This window comes from Trachypithecus francoisi, unplaced genomic scaffold, assembly GCF_009764315.1.
Source record: "Trachypithecus francoisi isolate TF-2019V2 unplaced genomic scaffold, Tfra_2.0 Lachesis_group3, whole genome shotgun sequence".
Lineage (NCBI taxonomy): Eukaryota > Metazoa > Chordata > Mammalia > Primates > Cercopithecidae > Trachypithecus > Trachypithecus francoisi.
The window spans coordinates 148,975,336-148,997,424 of record NW_022681468.1 but is presented as its reverse complement, the minus strand read 5'-3'; the positions used below and the strand labels follow the sequence as shown (position 1 = coordinate 148,997,424).

At 41.6% G+C, this 22,089-nt stretch overlaps 1 protein-coding gene across 10 annotated transcripts in view; it reads right to left on the bottom strand.

Moving 5' to 3' along the window:
• MGA (MAX dimerization protein MGA) overlaps positions 1-22,089 on the bottom strand; it is a 177,122-nt gene that overhangs the window by 85,145 nt on the left and 69,888 nt on the right. For 9 of the 10 annotated variants that reach the window (XM_033190489.1, XM_033190492.1, XM_033190487.1 and 6 more), the window contains exon 2: positions 12,265-13,395. The exons of the other annotated variant lie outside the window; for it this stretch is intronic. In XM_033190489.1, coding sequence (XP_033046380.1) covers positions 12,265-13,328 — 1,064 coding nt within the window. In that variant the 5' untranslated portion in view covers positions 13,329-13,395. The remainder of the gene's footprint in view (positions 1-12,264; positions 13,396-22,089) is intronic. 10 annotated transcript variants of the gene reach the window in all.

The window sequence follows — 22,089 nt, the reverse complement described above, 5'->3', positions numbered from 1 at the left end:
GATGGCAGCTTGGTAGGGGGCTAGAGAACAACCAGAACAGATTGGCAAATGAGAATAAAGAGCTCCCAAAGTATGCAGAGGAGGTACACACAAAAATTTACTTTCAGTAGAAGAATATGTGTATGCACATATATGCATGAATGAACCAAAAGATTTTATTAAAGAACATAGGCAGAAGAGGGGCACAGTCGCTCACACCTATAATCCCAACACTTTGGGAGGCCGAGGCAGGCATATCACCTGAGGTCGGGAGTTGGAGACTAGCCTAATCAACATGGAGAAACCCCATCTCTATTAAAAATACAAAATTAGCCAGGCGTGGTGGCGCATGCCTGTAATCCCAGCTACTCGGGAGGCTGAGGCAGGAGAATCGCCTGAACCTGGGAGGCGGAGGTTGCAGTGAGCCATTGCACTCCAGCCTGGGCAATAAGAGCAAAACTCCGTCTCGGGGGGGGGGGGGGGGGGGGGAGGAATGTGGTCTATAGAATAAGCACCAGTACATATAAAATTACAAATGTAAAAAAAGGCAATAATTAACTACTACAAAACAAAGTTATAAAAGAAAATTAACTCATAGTATAACATTTGGCTCAGCAGTATACAGTATTTATCTTATTAAAAAAAGGGATTATGGGCCGGGCGCGGTGGCTCAAGCCTGTAATCCCAGCACTTTGGGAGGCCGAGATGGGCAGATCACGAGGTCAGGAGATCGAGACCATCCTGGCTAACACAGTGAAACCCCGTCTCTACTAAAAAATACAAAAAACTAGCCGGGCGGGGTGGCGGGCGCCTGTAGTCCCAGCTACTCGGGAGGCTGAGGCAGGAGAATGGCGTAAACCCAGGAGGCGAAGCTTGCAGTGAGCTGAGATCCGGCCACTGCACTCCAGCCTGGACGACAGAGCAAGACTCTGTCTCAAAAAAAAAAAAAAAAAAAAAAGGATTATTTGGCCAAGCATGGTGGCTCACACCTATAATCCCAGCACTTTGGAAGGCCAAGACAGGAGGATCACTTGAGCGTAGGAGTTCAAGACCAGCCTGGGAAAACATGCTGAAACTCCATCTCTACAAAAATAAAAAAATTAACCAGGCGAGGTGGCGCACACTTATATCCCAGCTACTCGGGAGGCTGAGGTGGGAGGATCACTTGAGCCTGGGAGGTTGAGGCTGCAGCGAACTGTGATCACCCACTACATTCCAGCCTGGGCAACCAAGTGAGACTCTGTCTCAAAAAGAAAGAAAAATTAGTTGACCAAAAATTATGATGAAGATACTAAGAGAATTAAAAAAAAAAAAAAGGAGTAACTATACTAAGAGGATTTAAAAAGAGTAACAACTAAATGGCCTACATATTGTACTAGAAAATAATTTTAAACGGATTACATGTAAAACTGATAATTATTTGGCATTATGCATATGACCCAGACAGAGGCAAATACCACAATAAATAGCTAAGATGGAAAAACTAATTTCCTCTATGAAGAAAACTAGGGGGTGAAAAACGGTAAAGCAAGTCACTACTATTTTTCATCATAAGTGATTTTTTCTAATCTTTTTAAATTATGTATTATGTATTTGCTGTATAATGAGCTTGTCTGGTCTTTGTCCAGGGTTCCTGGTACAAAACTTCTAAAATATTTGGTATTTCCAGAGTGACAGAAGGGACTGTCATTCATGAGCCCACTGGCTCACATGTGAGTTTATGCTAATGACATGACCTGTGGTAGACCCCCTAAATAGATCCAGGATGGCGCTGGTCTCCAAAAAGAACAACACTGTGATTAAAGAACTGGGACTCTGAGCCAGCTCAACGTCTAGAGCCAGCTCAACGTCTAGGGTGGGGAATAGAATTGAAGATTAAGTTCAATCACAGATTTTGTGAATTACCCCTACATAATGAACCCCCAAAATTTTTAATACCAAAGCTTAATAAAGCTTCCTGGTTGGTTCACCAATGTGATGGTGAACACATTGATGTCCCAGAAGGCTGATGTCCCAGAAGGCTGATGTACCTCCCTATTTCCATACCCATAGGGAGAGGGCATGGAAACTCTGCACGTGAGATGTGAGACCCGCCCAGACCTTGTTCTTTACGTCTCATTAGGCTGGTTCTAATTTGTATTCTTTACAGCAAAATTCTAATTCTAAATACAGCGTTTTCCTGAGTTCTGTGAGTCTAGTGAATTAGTGAACCTGAGGGAGATTGTGAGAATCTCAGGATTTGTAGCCAACTGGTGAAAAGTACAGGTGGCCTAGAATCTCCAGTTGTGGTTAATGTCTCAACTAGGGGCAGTCTTGTTGGGGACCATGCATTTCAACCTATGGAGACTAACTATGGGTTCTTATTCAATACATCAGGTGGGGTTAAAACAGAACAGTACTATTTTTACTTAATTTTATAAATTGTAAGGCAACTGTGTACCTCTGAAAAGTTAAGCAGACTAGTAACAGTATTGAATTTCCTTTTAAAAATTATAATTCTGACAAGAGCAAAACTAGAAAAAAGAATGCTGCGGCCGGGCGCGGTGGCTCAAGCCTGTAATCCCAGCACTTTGGGAGGCCGAGACGGGCAGATCACGAGGTCAGGAGATCGAGACCATCCTGGCTAACACGGTGAAACCCCGTCTCTACTAAAAATACAAAAAAAAAAAAAAACTAGCCGGGCGACGTGGCGGACGCCTGTAGTCCCGTCTCAAAAAAAAAAAAAAAGAATGCTGCAACAACCTGAGCAATACACTCAAGAGAGTAAGAAATGCATCAAAATAGTTAAGAACCAACAATGACTAGTTAGAAAAACGCCTTACCACAGAAGTGGAATACAGTAGGACCACTGTCAGGCAGTTAACCATCATAAAACTATACCAATTAAAACAATGTGATTTCGGCCTTAAGGGTAGACAAATTAATCAAGGGAAGAAAATAGTGTCCAAGAATATACACAATCACCTGAGTAACCCCAATGGTCAATAAATAATACAAAAAGGTGTTCAACCTTGCTAATCACTAGAAAAAGACAAACTACAACCATAATGCTCCCACTTTGGCCACTATTTGCCACCTACTACTGAAAGTCCTATTTAGAGCAATTAGATAAGAAAAAGAAAAAAAAAAAGCATATTCAAATTGTCAAGGAGTTTGTAAAGATATCTCTATTAACAGATAGTGCAATCCTACATATAGAAAACTTTCAAAAACCCACTCTCAGTACCCCCCCACAACACACACACAAACCACTCACTTAATAAACAAATTCAGCAAAGTTGAAGGATACAAACTCAACACACAAAAGTCAATTGTATTCCTACACAATGAACAATACGCAATACAAAACAGCAATGGGCAATATAAAAAGAAGAGGAAACCACTCAATATATAACAGCATCGAAAAGAATGCTTACGAATAGATTTCACTAAGAAAGCAAAACACTTTTACATTGAAAACCATAAAAGCATTATTGAAAAAAATTAAAATGGAAAGATATCCCATGTTCATGAATAGGAAGACACCCCAAAGTGTTGAACGAATTCAACAAAATCCTTATCAAAATCCCAACGGGATTTTTCAGAAGTAGAAAATGAAACCTAGGCCGAGCGCGGTGGCTCATGCCTAAAATCCCTGTAATCCCAGCACTTTGGGAGGCCAAGGCAGGCGGGTCACAAGGTCAGGGGTTTAAGAACAGCCTGGCCAATATGGTGAAACCCCGTCTCTACTAAAATTACAAAAAGTTAGCCAGGCACGGTGGTGCACACCTGTAGTCCCAGCTACTCAGGAAGCTGAGACAGAAGAAGTGCTTAAACACGGGAGGCAGAGGTTGCAGCCAGCCAAGATCACACCACTGCATTCCAGCCTGGGCAACAGAGCAAGACTCAGTCTCAAAAAAATAAAAAGAGAAAGAAAATGGAATCTCAAGGGACCTTAAATAGCAAAAACAACTTTGAAAAACAGGAACAAAGTTGGTGGTCCCACACTGCCCAATTTGAAAATTTCTAGTGATCAAAATAATGTCATACTGGCATAAAGATAAACATACAGGCAAACAGAATACAGAGAGCTGAGAAATCAATCTGTACATATGTGGTCAATTGATTTTCAACAGGTGCAAAGACCATTCAACGGGAAAAAGGCAGTCTTTTTGTTTTTTGTTTTTTTTTTTTTGAGACGGAGTCTCGCTCTGCTGCCCAGGCTGGAGGGCAGTGGCACAATCTCGGCTCACTGCAACCTCCACCTCCCAGGTTCAAGCAATTCTCCTGCCTCAGCCTCCTGAGTAGCTGGGACTACAGGTGTGCACCACCATGCCTGGCTAATTTTTTTTTGTATTTTTAGTAGAGACAGGGTTTCACTATGTTGGCCACACTGGTCCCAAACTCCTGACCTCGTAATCAGCCCACTTCAGCCTCCCAAAGTGCTGGGATTACAGGTGTGAGCCACCGCACTCAGTCAGGACAGTCTTTTCAATGAATGGTGATGGGAAAACTGGATACACACATGCGAAAGAATGAAGCTGAACCCTTACCTTATACCACTAATAAAAATACTCAGACGTGGTGGCTCACGCCTGTAATCCCAACACTTTGGGAGGCTGAGGCAGGCCAATCACTTGAGGTCAGGAGTTTGACACCAGCCTGGTCAACATAGCAAAACCTCATCTCTACTAAAAATACAAAAATTAGCCAGGCATGGTGGCAAGCGCCAACTACTTGGGAGGCTGAGGCAGGCCAATCACTTGAGGTCAGGAGTTTGACACCAGCCTGGTCAACATAGCAAAACCTCATCTCTACTAAAAATACAAAAATTAGCCAGGCATGGTGGCAAGCGCCAACTACTTGGGAGGCTGAGGCAGGAGAATCGCTTGAACCCGGGAAGCAGAGGTTGCAGTGAGTCGAGATAACACCACTGCACTCCAGCCTGGGTGACAGAGACTCTGTGTCAAGAAAAAAAAATTCAAAATTGATCGCAGACCGGCCGGGCGCGGTGGCTCAAGCCTGTAATCCCAGCACTTTGGGAGGCCGAGGCGGGCGGATCACGAGGTCAGAAGATCGAGACCATCCTGGCTAACACGGTGAAACCCCGTCTCTACTAAAAAGAAATACAAAAAAACTAGCCGGGTGAGGTGGCGGTGCCTGTAGTCCCAGCTACTCGGGAGGCTGAGGCAGGAGAATGGCGTAAACCCGGGAGACGGAGCTTGCAGTGAGCTGAGATACGGCCACTGCACTCCAGCCCGGGCGACAGAGCGAGACTCCGTCTCAAAAGAAAAAAAAAAGAACTCCGGCATCTCAACAACAAAATAATGACTCAATTTTTAAATAGGCAAAGCTCTTGAATAAACATTTCTCCTTATACAAACAATAAATAAGCATATGGAAAGATGCCTAAGTAACATTGTCAATCATTAAGGAAATGCAAATTAAAAACCATAAGGAGCTATCCCTCCATACCCATTAAAATGGCTATTATTAAAAACAGTAAGTGCTGGCCAGGATAAGGAGAAATTAGAACACTTGTGCACTGTTGATGGGAATGTAGAGTGGTTCAGCCACTTTGGAAAACAGTATTGTGGTTCCTCAAAAAATTAAAAATAGAATTACCATATGATCCAGCAATTCTACTTCTGGGTATACACCCGAAAGAAGTCATTGGCCAGGTACAGTGGCTCACCCATGTAATCCAGCACTTGAGAGGCTGAGGTGGATAGATCGCCTAAGGTCAGGAGTTCAAAACCAGCCTGGCCAACATGGCAAAACCCCGCCTCTAATAAAAATATAAAAATTAGCTGGGTGTGGCAGCACATGCCTATAATCTCAGCTACTCTGGAGGCTGGGGTAGGAGGATCACTTGGACACAGGAGGATCACCTAGATGCGGGGGATGCGGGAGGCAGAGGTTGCTGTGAGCCAAGATCACACCTCTGCAACCCTGCCTGAGGGCGACAGAATGAGACTCAATCTCCAAAAAAAAAAATTGAACTCGTAATTCCATTATTCACAGTAGCAAAAAGGTAGAAGCTATCCAAGTGTCCATCAACAGATAAATGGAATAAGGCCAGAGATCAGGCAAGCGGCCTTCAAGTGCAATGGAAAGCCACTGAAGAATTTTAAGAGGGGACATAATCCCCTGTAAGTCATATTTTTCAAAGATCCTTCTGTCTACCAAATAGAGCATGGGATTGTGGGGGCAAAAGCAGCTGGGAAACCAGGCAGATGTTATGCAGCAGGGATGGTATTTTGGACTACAGTAACAGCAGCAAAGATGATATAAAAATCAGCAGGTTCATGTACTATGGGTAGGGATATAAATGGTTATAACCTTTTAGAATATAATTTAACAACTAATTAAAATTTAAAATCTTGATCTAGACGATTCCATTCCGAATAATTAATCGCTATATTCGCAAAAGTGTATAAAAACTGCGTGTAAGAAATTTTACTGAAGCATTATTTGTAGTGGCTAAAAAAACTAAAACAATTTCAAGAGCCATCAACAGAGAACTGATTAAATACATCTTATGGATACTAATGCAGCCCCTTAAAAATGCCTGCCATAGAAAGGAAAATGTTGGGGAAAAAAGCAGGATTCCAAACTGTGGGAACAGCATATTTGTAAAACTGTTCATATTTGTCTAATATTGACATTTGTGAATTAATTCTCGTTTTAAATATATCAAACCAGACCAGGCGCAGTGGCTCACGTCTATAATCCCGGCACTTGGGGAGGCCAAGGCAGGCGGATCATGAGACCAGCCTGGCCAACATAGTGAAACCCCTACATAAAACTACCCAGGCATGGTGGCGTGTGCCTGAAATCCCAGCTACTCGGGAGGTTGAGGCAGGATAATCACTGGAACCCAGGAGGTGGGGGTTGCAATGAGCTGAGATTGTACCACTGCACTCCAGCTGGCACAACAGTGTGAGACTTTGTCTCAAAAAAATCAAACCAAAGTGATTCTCTCTATAACAATGTCATTCTCACTCACTTGCATTCTGATGAGCTTTCTTGGGAGAAAAATATATGTGCGAGAAACTCGAGGTGCACCCATGGTAGTGTGCAATCAACTAATCAAATGGAAAAACATCGGAAAACTATGTCACACATGGAAAAGCTGAGCTTATGTTGGAATTATGTAAACCTAAGATCCATAATGCAGGAATTTGTTTCATTTGGTACTTAGAAAAGTACCTGAAACGAAAAGGTATTCAGTTACAAATAAAAGATAACAGAAATCATAAAGGAGTATAATTTTCCCCCAAATGTTTGAAGGTCATGTAAAAGAGGTGTGGTGGTGCATGCCTGTAGTCCCAGCTACTAGGGAGGCCGAGGCAAGAGGATCGCTAGGGCCAGGAGGTCAAGGCTACAGCAAGTCATGAACCTGCCACTGCAATCCAGCCTGAGAAACAGAGCAAGATCTTGACTCAAAAAAAAAAAGACAGGAAAAAAAAAAAGCAGCAGTAGCCTCTAGAGATAATGAAATCAGAATAGCTAAAAACAAAAAAGACAATACCACATGTGCTGACAAAGATGTTGAAATAACAGGAACTCTCATAATACATTTTTGGTAGAAGTGTAAACTGGTATCATCCTTTTGGAAAATTCTGGCAGTGTCTATTAAAAGTATGCCTACTCTATGACCCAGCAATTCTCCTCCTAGACATATAACAAAAAGACACTAGCGCATATGTCCACCAAAGACACGTATAAGAAAGTTCATATTAATTTTATTCATAATAGTCAAAAACTAGAAACAATCCAAATACGCATCAATAGGAGAATAACTTAACAGGTTTACGTAATCAGGCAAAAATAATGCACAGTTTTCCGACTTGAATGACTACGATAGCTAATGCAAAAAAAAAAGGGCAGGATTTAAAAGTAAAAAGAAAAATTCAGTTGGAATTGTCTATAATAATGAACATTTTGATCTAGAGGTCTGGAACTAAGAAGAGAGACAAATAAGTTACAGATATCAGTAGCTTTAAAAATAATCACTATTGGCAGGGCACTGTGGCTCACACCTGTAATCCCAGCACTCTGGGAGGCCAAGGCAGGCAGATCAAGAGGTCAAGAGATCGAGACCATCCTGACCAACATGGTGAAAGCCCATCTCTACTAAAAATACAAAAAAACAGCTGGACGTGGTGGCGCACGCCTGTAGTTCCAACTACTCAGGAGGCTGAGGCAGGAGAATCATTTGAACCCAGGAGGCAGAGATTGCAGTGCGCCCAGATCATGCCACTACATTTCAGCCCGGGTGACGGAGCGAGACTCCATTGGGCATGGTGGCGGGCACCTGTAATCCCAGCTACCCCAGAGGTTGAGGCAGGAGAATTGCTTGAACCTGGGAGGTAGAAGTTGAAGTGAGCCAAGATTGCGCCACTGCATTCCAGCTGAGGCAATAGAGCCAGACTCTGTCTCAAAAAATAAAAATAAAAAACAGCAATTGGTGGGATTTGTGGTTCACCCCTGTAATCCAGCACTTGGGAGGCTGAGTTGGGTGGGTCACCTGAGGTCAGCCTGTCCAACATGGCAAAACCCCACCTCTACCAAAAATACAAAAATTAGCCAGGTGTGGCGGCACATGCCTGTAATCCCAGTTAGTCGGGAGACTGAGGCAAAGAATTGCTTGAACCCAGGAGGCAGAGGTTGCAGTGAGTCGAGATTGTGCCACTGCACTCCAGCCTGGACAACACAGCATGAGTCCGTCTCAAAACAAAATAATAATCAATATTAGATGGGAGAAGAGGTCAAAGTCATAGATAAGACTACAAGATGGCCATGGACGGTGGCTCATGCCTATAATTCCAACACTTTGGGAGGTTGAGGCAGGTGGATCACCTGAGGTCAGGAGTTCAAGACCAGCCTGGCCAACATGGTGAAACCCCATCTCTACTAAAAATACGAAAATTAGCCAGGCGTAGTGGCACATGCCTGTCATCCCAGCTACTTCAGAGGCTGAGGCAGGAGAATCACTTGAACCCAGGAAGCAGAGGTTGCAATGAACCAAGATCGTGCCACTGCACTCCAGGCTGGGAAACAAGAGCAAAACTCCATCTCAAAAAAAAAAAAAAAAGAAAAAAAAAAAGAAGAAGAAAAAGACTACAACAGCTGTGCATGGTGGCTCATGCCTGTAATCCCAGCACTTTGGGAGGCTGAGGCAGGAGGATCACTTGAGGCCAGGAGTTCGAGACCAGCCTGGACAACATGGTGAAACTCTGTCTCTACTAAAACTACAAAAATTAGCCAGGCATGGTGGTATGCACCTGCAATTCCAGCTAATCTAGAGGCTGAGGCACTTGAACCCAGAATCACTTGAACCCAGGAGGTAGAGGTTGCAGCGAGGAAAATAGTGTGGAGGGGTGCGTGTGTGTGCACGTGCACACACGTGTATATAATTTTTTAGACCCTTAAATCAGAGGTTGGCAATTATTTCCTGTAAAGGAACAGACAGTAAATATTTTAGGCTTTACAAGCATCTATGGTCTCTGTCACATATTCTTGTATACACACTAAAATAAGTTATAGGCCAGATTTGCCCAACTCTTGCCTAAAAATAATTTCTGCTCCCATATCAAGCATTTAGAGAAAAAGTTTACATATAGCTAAATACCATTTTCACACATAAAGATAATGCTATTTCTTGGAGCATGATTCGAATTGCTTTTCTCCCTTCAGTGACAGAGATACTACATGTTAATAAATCTGAACCACTCTCTTGATTCATTAAAATCAAAAGCTCAACCATATGTAATCCCAACAGCTGCTTTCTATAACAAAAAAAATAAGCCTGGCCGGGTATGGTGGCTCACGCCTGTAATCCCAGCACTGTAAAAGGTCAAGGCTGGCAGATCACTTCAGCTCACAAGTTTGAGGTCAGCCTGGGCAACATGGCAAAACCTGGTCTCTACTAAAAATACAAAAAATCAGTCAGGCATGGTGATGCATGCCTGTAGTTCCAGCTACTCAGGAGGCTGAGGTAAGAGAATCACCCAAGTCCAGGAAGTCAGGGCTGCAGTGAGCCGTGATTGCACTACTGCACCCTATTCTAAGTGACAGAGCCATACACTGCCTCAAAAAACAAACCAACATACATCTGACCCTTTAACCTAAGGAACTTCTTCAGGCCCTATCCTCCAAAGGAATTTTAATAAATTCTGCATCATCCAACGGTACACTAAACTATTTCTGGATAACAAGGGTAAAAATATAATTTGTGGTCAACTGTTTAAATCTTATTTTAATTATGTTAATCAAGATGATTAAGCTGTGGCTGAAGAATCAAGTTTAAAGATGGCATCCACCAGTTGCAATTACAAACAATACCACAGCAAAAAGTATAACCTGAAAGAACCTTTCCCCTTTGACAAAAAAACTGTATGCATTGCTTGAGTAACACTTACTCCTGCTGCAACAATCCTTAGGAAAAGCAAAGCAATAACCAGCTCATAGACAAGGCAAGGGGAACTCATGAGCATGGTGATTCCAAATTCAAAAAATAGTAGCTGTTAGTGGCCTACAATTTTTGCAAGAAAAGGAAAGTAAAGGGAATTCGTGTGCAGGGATTTCTTTACTTTTGCTGAACTTGGGTTTAAAAATCAAAATAATGGCTGGGCGCAGTGGCTCACACCTGTAATCCCAGCACTTTGGGAGGCCAAGGCGGGCGGATCACGTGGTCAGGAGATCAAGACCATCCTGGCTTAACACCGTGAAACCCCATCTCCACTAAAAATACAAAAAATTAGCCAGGTGTGGTGGTAGGCGCCTGTAGTCCCAGCTACTCGGGAGGCTAAGGCAGGAGAATGGCGTGAACCTGGGAGGCGGAGCTTGCAGTGAGCCCAGATCATGCCACTGCACTCCAGCCTGAGCCTCCGTCTCAAAAAATAAAAAAATAAAAATAAAAATAAGGCAAGTTCAGGCCAGGCATAGTGGCTCACATCTGTAATTCCAACACTTTGGGAGGCCGAGGCGGGTGGATCACCTGAGGTCAGGAGTTTGAGACCAGCCTGGCCATCATGGTGAAAGCCCATCTCTACTAAAAAAAAAAAAAATCAAAAAATTTAGCCGGGCATGGTGGCACACACCTGCAATCCCAGCTACTCGGGAGGTTGAGACAGGAGAATCGCCTGAACCTCGGAGCCAGAGGTTACAGTGAGCCGAGAAGGCGCCACTGCACTCCAGCCTGAGCAACAGAGCGAGATTCCATCTCAAAAAAAATAAACAAACAAAAATAACGTAAGTTCAAACAAAAAAAAACAACAGTATCATTCACAATAGTCAAATTCAAGTTTTGCTTTTTGGAACTTTGTGAAATCCTCCCCCCCATCCCATCCCAAATATTTTGGATTTGTGGTTGGTTGAACACACAACTGCAGCCTCCATGGAAGACTGACTGTATAGACAACTCATGATTACAGGCAACTTTCTGTATCTGAGGGGGACTGGTTCCAGGACCCTCCCCAGATACCAAAATCTGAGGATACTCAAGTACCTTAGTTGGCCAGTTGTATCTGTGGATGCAGAACCAGAAGATGTGGTGGGCCTACTATAATTGAAGAAGGGAAGAAAACCCCAAATCATAATGGAAACAAAACTTATCTACACAAGGCACAAAATGCATTTACAGTCATTATTTGTACCTAATACTTGTGAATTTACTGCCTGAGGGATATCCTAATCCATAAATTGCCCAAAGAAGCAGCTGGAAATTATTACTAGTTAAAATAGCATGTTTACTGTTGCTTTAAAATTTACCTGGCATAACTGAAGCTTTGTACCCTTTGACCAACATCTTTCAGTCTTTCTCTACCCCATGGCATCCACCATTCTACTTTCTACTTTTATGAATACTTTGCAGTATTTGTCTTTTTTGTTTTGCTTATTTCACTTAGCACAGTATTCTCTAGGCACATCTATGTTGTCACAATTGGTATGATTTTCTTTTTTTTTTGAGATGGAGTCTCAAACGTAGTAAGGTGTTGGTATCCTCGGGTGGTCCTGGAACCAATCCCCCAAGAATATGAAGGAACATTCTAAATACATATGAATAATTCAGATAAATTATCCAATTTGCCTACAATTTTAGATCCTGAACCCAACTGATTCTCATTACAGAAAAATTATCTGTCACTTCACAGAACGTAAAAGCAGTTGTAGTACATTTTATAGTGACTTACATTTATCAACATCTGTAGCATTCCACAGAACCAAGATGTTAAATCCAACACCTGGCCCATTCGCAATCTTCCTTTTATTTCTAAGAACAGAAAAACTACTACTTACCATTCAGAAATCTCTTGCTTCAATTGAGGAACTTCACTAAGTGCTGAATCAGTATCCATGAAACCAAGAAAGTCTCGTTTTATATTAAGGGAAGTCTTCTCCGAACCCTTGCCTGATGTTTCATGACCCCTTGACAAAGGATCCAAATCACCTGGTTGTATCTCTGACCCCTGACCTTCTGTAAGACGGACCCGATGACCAGAAGAACTGGAAATATTATTCCCTTCTTGGTCAGAGCTGTTCTTTTGTTTTCCATCTCTTTGGGGCTTACTATTCAGCCCATCATCCCGAAAGCCTTTGGCAAATGGATTGTAATCTATTTTCAGCTGAGTAATCTGAATGTTCTGATAAGCTGTGACTGCAAAGAATTCAGTCTGTGGGAAGGTAAAAGTGTGGACACCAGGGCCATTTAATTGTATCACCTCCACAGCCTTTTCTGCAGGCACCAAATGAAGCCTTGGCAGGTAACGATGCATAGAGTGCAAGATGATATGCCCTTCTTGGTCCAGTGTATTGTTGGTAAGTTTGAGTTTATAGAAAGATACTGGTTGATGCATCCAATAATGACCTGTGGAAGGAGATTCTGGATGAATAAAAACCCTCCCCAAAACATGAGGTTCAGCCTTCCCACTGGGTTCCCACCAACGACCATTCCACTTATAACGATGGTTATCCACAGGAGATATATCCATGACAAGAATATACTTCAAATTTGAATCTAAACCTGTTATCCAATAACGACAATAAGGAAACATGCGTCTTCCTTGCTTGGTCAGAATCATCTCTGTGCTTCGATGATAGAACTCATTCCACATACTATTGTTATCGAGGGTAACAGTGATTCCACCCACAGTACAATCAGCTGGAAGGCAAATCTTCCCTTTAGATTTTACTGGTGATGACACACTACTAGCCAAAGCACAGGCATCCTGATTAGTAACCAAAATTCCTTGATCAGTTTTGCCATTTCCTGGCTGCTTTAAGATGACAAAGAAGGTAGGTGCTGCTCCTGCCACTGTTCCACCATCTTGATTAGCCAATATAATCTGCTGTTTCTCCTCCATGATTTCAGTAGGAAACTCAGTAGTAAGACAACTGTAATCACCACATAGTCACAATGGCCTTCCCATCCTAAGAAACAAGCAAAAAAACCAAAAACAAAAAACACCCTTTAATCAAGTGAGTATTTATTTCTTGAACAAAAATACAAGAATGATGTCATCCCCAAAATATTCCTAAATTCTTTTAAGACTTTGCTTCTAAGCTTTTCTTTCAATCACAGTAAGAATATTTATTCTGGAATATCTAATCATTTTTTAAAGTTCATTTTAATCTAATTAGTTAAGTCGCTCATATCCTAATCCTCTAACAATTCACTATAAATACTATAATCTCACACAAAGAAACAAAAGTATATATTCATTATTTAAAAAAATAAAAGTATACAAAATTAAAAAGTTAAATTTGAAGGTTATGCATTTTTAAAGCATCCTAACACTTTATGAATTAATTTGCCAGAAGATTCCTTTATATAGCAAGTTCCCCTGTGATGAGTAAATTAAATAAGTAAATTTCCATTTTCATTACAAAGAGCTAATTGTACAGAATTAGTTCTTCACATGGTTCAGAAGACATGGTTCCACAAGTAAGTAAAAAGCTATCTTAACTTCTTAGTACACACATTTAAAGAAGCCATGACAAATCACTGGAACTCAGTGGAACTTACACTGAAAAAAATTCCAGATGAATCCAATATTTAATTTTTTTATTCCTAAATCCTGAGAAAAGTGTTTTTATGAGGCACAAAACCTAAAACCAGTAAAGCAGGAAAAAAAAAAAAAGTTGATAAATTTAATATTATATAAGGCCAGGTGCAGTGGCTCACACCTGCAATCCCAGTACTTTGAGAGGCCAAGGCCGGTGGATCATTTCAGGCCAGGAATTCGAGACTAGCCTGGCCAACATGGCAAAACCCCATCTCTATTAAAAACTAAAAAATTAGCTGGGTGTAGTGGTGCATGCCTGTAGTCCCAGCTACTCAGGAGGCTGAGGCACGAGAATCACTTGAACCCAGGAGGCAGAAGGTGCACTGAGCCAAGATCACGCCACTGCACTCCAGCGTGGGTGACAGGGAAAGACTGTCTCAAAGAAATAAAAATAAAATGTAATATTCTGTAAATTTTTTAATCTGGCAAAATCAAAAAGCAAACAACTAACCAGGAAAAGGTATGTGCAACTTATACAGAACTCATTTCCCTAATACAAAAAGGAGACTAGACATGGTGACTCCCACCTATAATCCCAGCACTTTGGGAGGCCAAGGCTGGAGGATCGCTTGAAGTCAGGAGTCTCAGACCAGCCTGTCCAACATAGTGAAAGCCTGTCTCTATTAAAAAATAATAGTGGCCGGGAGCAGTGGCTCACGCCTGTAATCCAAGCACTCTGGGAGACCAAGGAGGTCAGATCACTTGAGGTCAGGAGTTCAAGACAAGCCTGGCCAACATGGTGAAACCCCATCTCTACTAAAAATTTAAAAAATTAGCTGGACATGGTGGTGTGCGCCTATAATCCCAGCTACTTAGGAGGCTAAGACAAGAGAATCGCTTGAACCCAGGAGGTGGAGCTGCAGTGAGCCAAGATGGCACCACTGCACTTCAGCCTGGGTGACAGGGCGAGACTCTGACTCAAAAAAATAAAATAAAAATACATTAATGGTAATAATAATTTTTATAGGCTTCCTACAAATCAACAAGACCAAATACCTAACAGAAAAATAAGTAAAGGATAATAAACGCAAATGGCTATGAATATGTATATAGTGAAGAAGAAAGCAAATTAAAATCATCTTGAGATATTGTTTTTTTACTTATCAGACTGGCAAAAATCAAAGCCTGGTAGTGTTGGAAAGGGTATAGGTCAACCAGCATTCTCCCCTAACCAGTTACTGGGAGTATAAAATAACAGAATCTCTGAGAGAAGGCAATTTGAAAATATCAAAAGTACAAATCCATATATCATCCTACAACAAAGAAGTTTTTCCAGGACTTCGTAAGTTTTTTTAATTCACTGATACAACCCACTATAGGACTTTATTTTAAATACACACACCTATGATAAACTATATCTACACAAGATTATCCCCTGAATTCCCATTTATAACAGCAAAAGACTAGACAGGAAGACAGAAGTCCTTAAAGTGGTAAAACAAATGATGGCACATCCATAGACTGGAATGATAACAGTCATAAAAGAGAATGTATAAGCTTAATGAATGCATGCAAAAAATATCTACAAGATATATTAAGCGCAAAATGTTCAGAAGAGTTGTAAATTATGCCACATGTCTTTTAAAAGTTTTTTTGTTTGTTTGTTTTTGAGATGGAGTCTCGCTCTATTGCCCAGGCTGGAGTGCAGTGGCGCAATCTCCACTCACTACAAGCTCCGCCTTCCGGGTTCACGTCATTCTCCTGCCTCAGCCTCCCCAGCAGCTGGGACTACAGGCACCCGCCACCACACCCGGCTAATTTTTTTGTGTTTTTAGTAGAGACAGGGTTTCACCATGTTAGCCAGGATGGTCTCAATCTCCTGACCTCATGATCCACCCACCTTGGCCTCCCAAAGTGCTGGGATTACAGGCGTGAGCCACCGTGCCCGGCCTAAAAGTTTTTTATTGTACTTCTTAAACTTCAGACAGGGAGTACACGTGCAGGTTTGTTTATATAAGTGTACTGCATAATATAAGGTTTGGGCTTCTAATGATCCCATCATCCAAGCAGTGAACATAGTACCTGATAGGTAGTTTTTCAACACTTGCAGAAGTTTTTTCCTTAATAAAGTCAAAGAAATAGACAGTATTTCGGTCTTTAAAATAAATAAACCAAAGAATGAAAAAGAACAGGTACATATTTGCTTTACACAGACTATCTCTGGAAAGACAGAAAACAGTAGTATTGGTCATATCCAAGGAAAACTTGATGACTTGGAAAAGACACCCTTTTACACTTTCTAAATTTTGTGCCTTGTGAACACACAATCTTTAAAAACTAAAAAACAGGCTAGGTGGGCAGGTGCAGTGGCTCACGCCTGTAATTCCAGCACTTTAGGAGGCCGAGGTGGGAGAAACATTTGAGGTCAAGAGTCCAAGACCTGCCTGGTCAAAATAGCCAGAGTCGGTCTCTACCAAAAAAAAAAAAGAAAAAAAATTAGCAGGTATGGTGGCTAGGAGGCTGAGACAGGAGGACACCTTCAGCAGCCCTGGAAGTTCAGGTTGCAGTGAGCCATAACCATATCACTACACTCCAGCCTAGGAGACAGAGTGAGACCCCATCTCTTTAAAAAAATAACAAAGTTAAAATTAAATTAATTATTAAAGGTTATAAAGAAAAAGGTCATGTATATTGTATGATTCCATTTATATGAGATGTCTAACACAGGCAAATCTAGAGAAACACTAAGTAGATTAGTGGTTTCAGGCAAAGGGGTAACTGGGACTAACTACTAATGGGTGTGGGATTTCTTTTCGGTGTATACTTTAAAATGATGAATTATGTTATGTGAACTGTATCCCAATAAAAAGTTATAATAAAGAAATCTGAGGCCGGCCGTGGTGACTCATGCCTATAATCCCACAACTTTGGGAGGCTAATGCAGGAGGATCACTTGAGCCCAGGAGTTTGAGACCAACCTGGAAAACACAGTGAGACTCCATCTCTACAATGGTGTGTACCTGTAGTCCCAGCTACTTGAGTGGCTGAGGTGAGAGGATCACTTGAGCCTGGGGGTGGGGAGGCTGAGGCTGCAGTGAGCTGTGATGGGGCCACTGCACTCCGGTCTAGATAACAGAGTGAGACCCTGTATCAAAAAAAAAAAAAAAAGAAATCTGACAGCTAAAATCAACTGAAGTGATATACTAAATAAAAGCTACAGCTTCTAGTTTTTATACAAAAAGGAAGATGATACTTCCCCACCCCTGTGTAAGTGGGTCAGTAATCCTAATCAAATTCAGCCATTATTAGTCTTCATTATAATTAAAAAGTATTTTACCTTTCATCAGGGCTAATGATGAGCAGTAAAAGCATCTAATCTGAATTTTACCTCTTCTTACAAAATTGGTCATACACCTCCAAAGCTTAAAATATCTGTTAGTCTATAGATAATAGATATTTTTAAAATCAAGGCTTCAAAAGGTTTACTATTGTTTCCTATTATGACTAGAGATAAAAATAGAAATTCACTTCCTAACACTAAAGCACTAATATCAGGGAAGGTGAGGAACAACAACAACAAAAAATCTCTCCTCTGATGAGAAGTTTATTTTTAAAAGACAGATAAAATTTACAGTGATTCTTTTCAAAAGCTGCCTCAAGCTTTTACCTATGAAGTTGGTTTTCTAAACCTGACAAAACAAAACTAAACAGACTGAGAAGTCACAAATAAGGTAAAATATTAAAGCTCAAAGAACTGGCAAAAAAAAAAACCTCTACAATGATGTATAATTCAAACAATGCAAACTCCTAGCTTGTATTTATTAACTCATAAACTTCAAAGTTTTGTTACAAATCACCAATTATTTTTGTAAGTATGTAAAACATCCTTTTTGTGTATGTGTTCCACGTGAGCACAACATCCTTAGGTGTATTTAACATGACTAAGGCAGCAAAGAAGTATATGAAAAAAAAATTTGTTATCCCAAACCTATAAATTACATGAAAAGGTGCCAAATTTCTTAAACATTACCTTTCTTTTTTTTCTTTTTTTTTTTTTGAGAAGAGTCTCGCTCTGTCGCCCAGGCTGGAGTGCAGTGGCAGGATCTCGGCTCCCTGCAAGCTCTGCCTCCTGGGTTCACACCATTCTCCTGCCTCAGCCTCCTGAGTAGCTGGGACTACAGGCGCCCGCCACCACGCCCGGCTAATATTTTGTATTTTTAGTAGAGATGGGGAAATTTTGATTTTCAGATCATTACCGGTAAAACCAAGACAGAGAAGTTTTAACCAATTCTTTAAAAATTACTACCTTTTGGGCCGGGCGCAGTGGCTCAAGCCTGTAATCCCAGCACTTTGGGAGGCCGAGACGGGCGGATCACAAGGTCAGGAGATCGAGACCATCCTGGCTAACACGGTGAAACCCCGTCTCTACTAAAAAAATACAAAAACTAGCCAGGCGAGGTGGCGGGCGTCTGTAGTCCCAGCTACTCGGGAGGCTGAGGCAGGAGAATGGCGTAAACCCGGGAGGCGGAGCTTGCAGTGAGCTGAGATCCCGCCACTGCACTCCAGCCTGGGTGACAGAGCGAGACTCCGTCTCAAAAAAAAAGAATTACTCAAAAACTAGCCGGGCGAGGTGGCGGGCGCCTGTAGTCCCAGCTACTCGGGAGGCTGAAGCAGGAGAATGGCGTAAACCCGGGAGGCGGAGCTTGCAGTGAGCTGAGATCCGCCACTGCACTCCAGTCCGGGCAACAGAGCGAGACTCCGCCTCAAAAAACAACAACAACAACAACAAAAGAATTACTATCTTTTAAAGATTAATCTATGAAATGTCAAAGATGCAACCGACAAAAACCCAGTTTAGTGAATATTAGACTGCACTTGAAGTAAATTTTACACTAACTTTATATACACACATTTTGAGTTTTTCTTTTTGCCTAACCAAAAAATTAGTGCAGAGAAGTCATATTAACCTATTTCAACTTTGTGCACAGGCATCTAAAAAAAAAATGTAAAAATGTGCCTGAAGACAAGAAAACAAGCTTTCTGACTTACAATTTGTATAAGACCGGTTTTTAACTCCACTAATCAAATTAATCCATTAGTTGATGAAAATGCATTGAATTAAAGACTTAATTTACAACTAAAACCATCTCTATCTTGAGCCATAACAGCTACTGGTTTAAGAACATGGAATGAAATTCTTATTCTACATCAAATCTAAGCACAGATTCCACTTCACTATAAGCATATGCCTAGGTTTGGAGCTACCATATGAATTTTCTTTTCTTTTCTAAGATAAATATTGCAAAACATTTGAATTTTCTAATCAAAAGGCAGTCAATTAAGGATATTCAGCTGTTTCAGACACCAAGACCACTCAAAAGTCTAAGATAATCTTAAGCCAACTGCAAAACTCAAATGTACTTTAGAAAAGGGTAGGCTAGGCGGGGGGGGGGCAGTGGCTCACGCTTGTAATCCCAGCACTTTAAGGGGCTGAGGCCAGTGGATCACTTGATGTCAGGAGTTCAAGACCAGCTTGGCTAACATGACAAAACGCTCTCTCTACAAAAAATACAAAAATTAGCCAGGTGTCATGTTGTGCACCTGTAGTCTCAGCTACTTGGGAGGATGAGGCACAAGAATCACTTGAACCCGGGAGGCAGATGTTGCAATGAGCCGAGACAGCGCCACTGCACTCTAGCCTTCGAGATAGAGACTCGGTCTCAAAATAAGAATAATAACAATAACAATAAAGAAAAGAAAGGGGTAGGCTACTCATGAAGAAATAAATCTTCTAGCAACATCCTAAAAATACTCTTGTAAACTAAAAGCTTTAATGAAAACCACAATTTTGGTACATACATATACACCTTAACATTCAAAAACGTTCAATTCGGCTTTTCAACATCAAGTATTTTTTTATTTAGATAAAACAGCTATAATAAAAAGCTAACAAAATACATTGTGGAGGGGAAAATTCACACCAGAAGACATACACACACACAAAAGCTATCATAGAAAACATTTTTTAGCTAAGTAATCTGACACGTTCCATAAATTGCTACAATTTCAGACTCCCTATTTTAATGTCTTTTCACCAGTGACCTCTTTGGGAAATGTTTATCTACTAAAGCAATGACCCTCATACAACTCACAAGATACACTAGTTTTACTAGTTTCCTAATTCAATGATTTATGTACTGTGCTCAACCCCAAAAATTAGTTACACAAAATCAAAATTCCAAGTCAATACCATGATTTAAAAACACAGATATTCAAATGCTAAGCAACACATTCTCAACGTTTTCCAAATTGCTACAAACATCTACAACCCTTTCATACAATAAATACAGTAATATGGCAGGCACCAAGATGTTAGTATATTCCTTAACATAATCCTTCACTACAAGAATATGGTTAAGTTAAATTATATTTGTGAAACTCAAATTTCAAGAGAACAGGTTCACTGAGATTTCATTTACCAATAAACACTGGGTAAAGAAATTTTAAGTTTTTTAAAAACAGAATGTGGATATAAATATAATAAGAAAATGACAGCAAATGGTGGCAAAGACAGTAAAATAGCCAACTATTAATACTTTCTTAATCGCTGTTAACCATCATTTGCTTTTTACTAATTTAATAAATGAAACTTGCTATCTATTAAGAACTACTCACTTCGGAACAGACAATATCCTGGGCATTTTATCGTCACAACCTTATAGGGCAAATGTCAAAATATTATCTGAAACACTTTTAGGTTTTAAGGCACAGAATTGCACCTGCCTAAGACAGTACTGCCCCCTTCTCTTCCCAGATACCATCTGTTACTGCTGGCCGCAGGAGTATTTTCTATTGCTAAGAATGGACCCTTAACTACAACTCAGGGCCAACAAGCTGACAGGTCCCTAGCAGTTGGATAAGCAGAATTTGAAGAACTTTTAACGCAGAAACGGGCTGTAGTCAAACTTGAAGTATGCCAAGGTACCCAGGGCACTGAATTTCCTCAAGTCCTTAGCCTGTGTTTCTGTTAAGTGGACCCAAGCCACTTAACCCACACAAACGCTAGAAACAACCGTAGGCGGCAAGAAACACTAGCGCTGTTCCGATACTCAAGAAAGTAAAAGGTTCTCACTGCCTTCCCGGAGAGGAGCAGACGCCGTCGACTATTAATGACCCACAAACCGCCGCTTTTCAACTGCCAAGGACAGCTGGCCAAGAACCACGTGAAAAAATGCCGCAAGGAAAGCTCTTCCGGGGAAGAGGAGTCCCGACAGATCACGTGCAGCCGTCCGGAACCCGAGGATCTCTCTGCGGGACCCAGCCGCATTTTGTTACCTTGGAGACTACAGAACCAGCCACCAGACCCTCCGCGGCCAACCCCCTTCCCAGCAGCCGTCACGCCGCCCCCAGGCACTTTCCCTGCAGCCTAGCCGCGGCATCGTGCCCAAAAAGAACGAATAGAGCAAGCAGTTAACCAGGGACTCAGCCGCATAAGCCTGGCAAGCTCTACAACAACACGCGCGCGGGTGGGCTCGAGACTTCTCATGATCCACGTGTTTGCTCCGGCGAGGCGAACCTTGGGAAAGTTATCTTCCCTCTAAAAGAGTGCACTTTGGTTTCTCATGTTGGTCTGCCATCAGCAACCCCTCCTTTCAGACCTCATTTACCCCGGTCCTGCTTCCACCCCGGCCAGAGGAAGAAGGCATTCCCAGGGTTCGAAAGGCAAAGCAAAAATCTGTACAGCAAGACACTACCACTTTGCACTCTCGACCCAGTCTGAAACGATACCTAGTTTCTCCATATTCTTCTGACACACAGATTCCTCAACTTTGGCTACTGGAGCTTTGTGGGGGGGGGCGGGGGGGTGCTGTTAATATCCCAGATACCTTGCACTGAGGGCAGAGACCTACTTGACCCTTTAACAGAAACAGGAAACCCCATCAACAGAACTAGGTAAAGGCTGCCCCACAGAGGAAAAAAGAAAATAACACCTGCTCTTCCCACCTGTTTTCCCCTCCTTCATTTCTGCACTCACACACCACCAGTCCTTTGTTTACCAAGTCCCCACTCCTACAGCTCACTTCCTCGCCCTCCTTTATTAAACTTGCCGTCCTGCCTC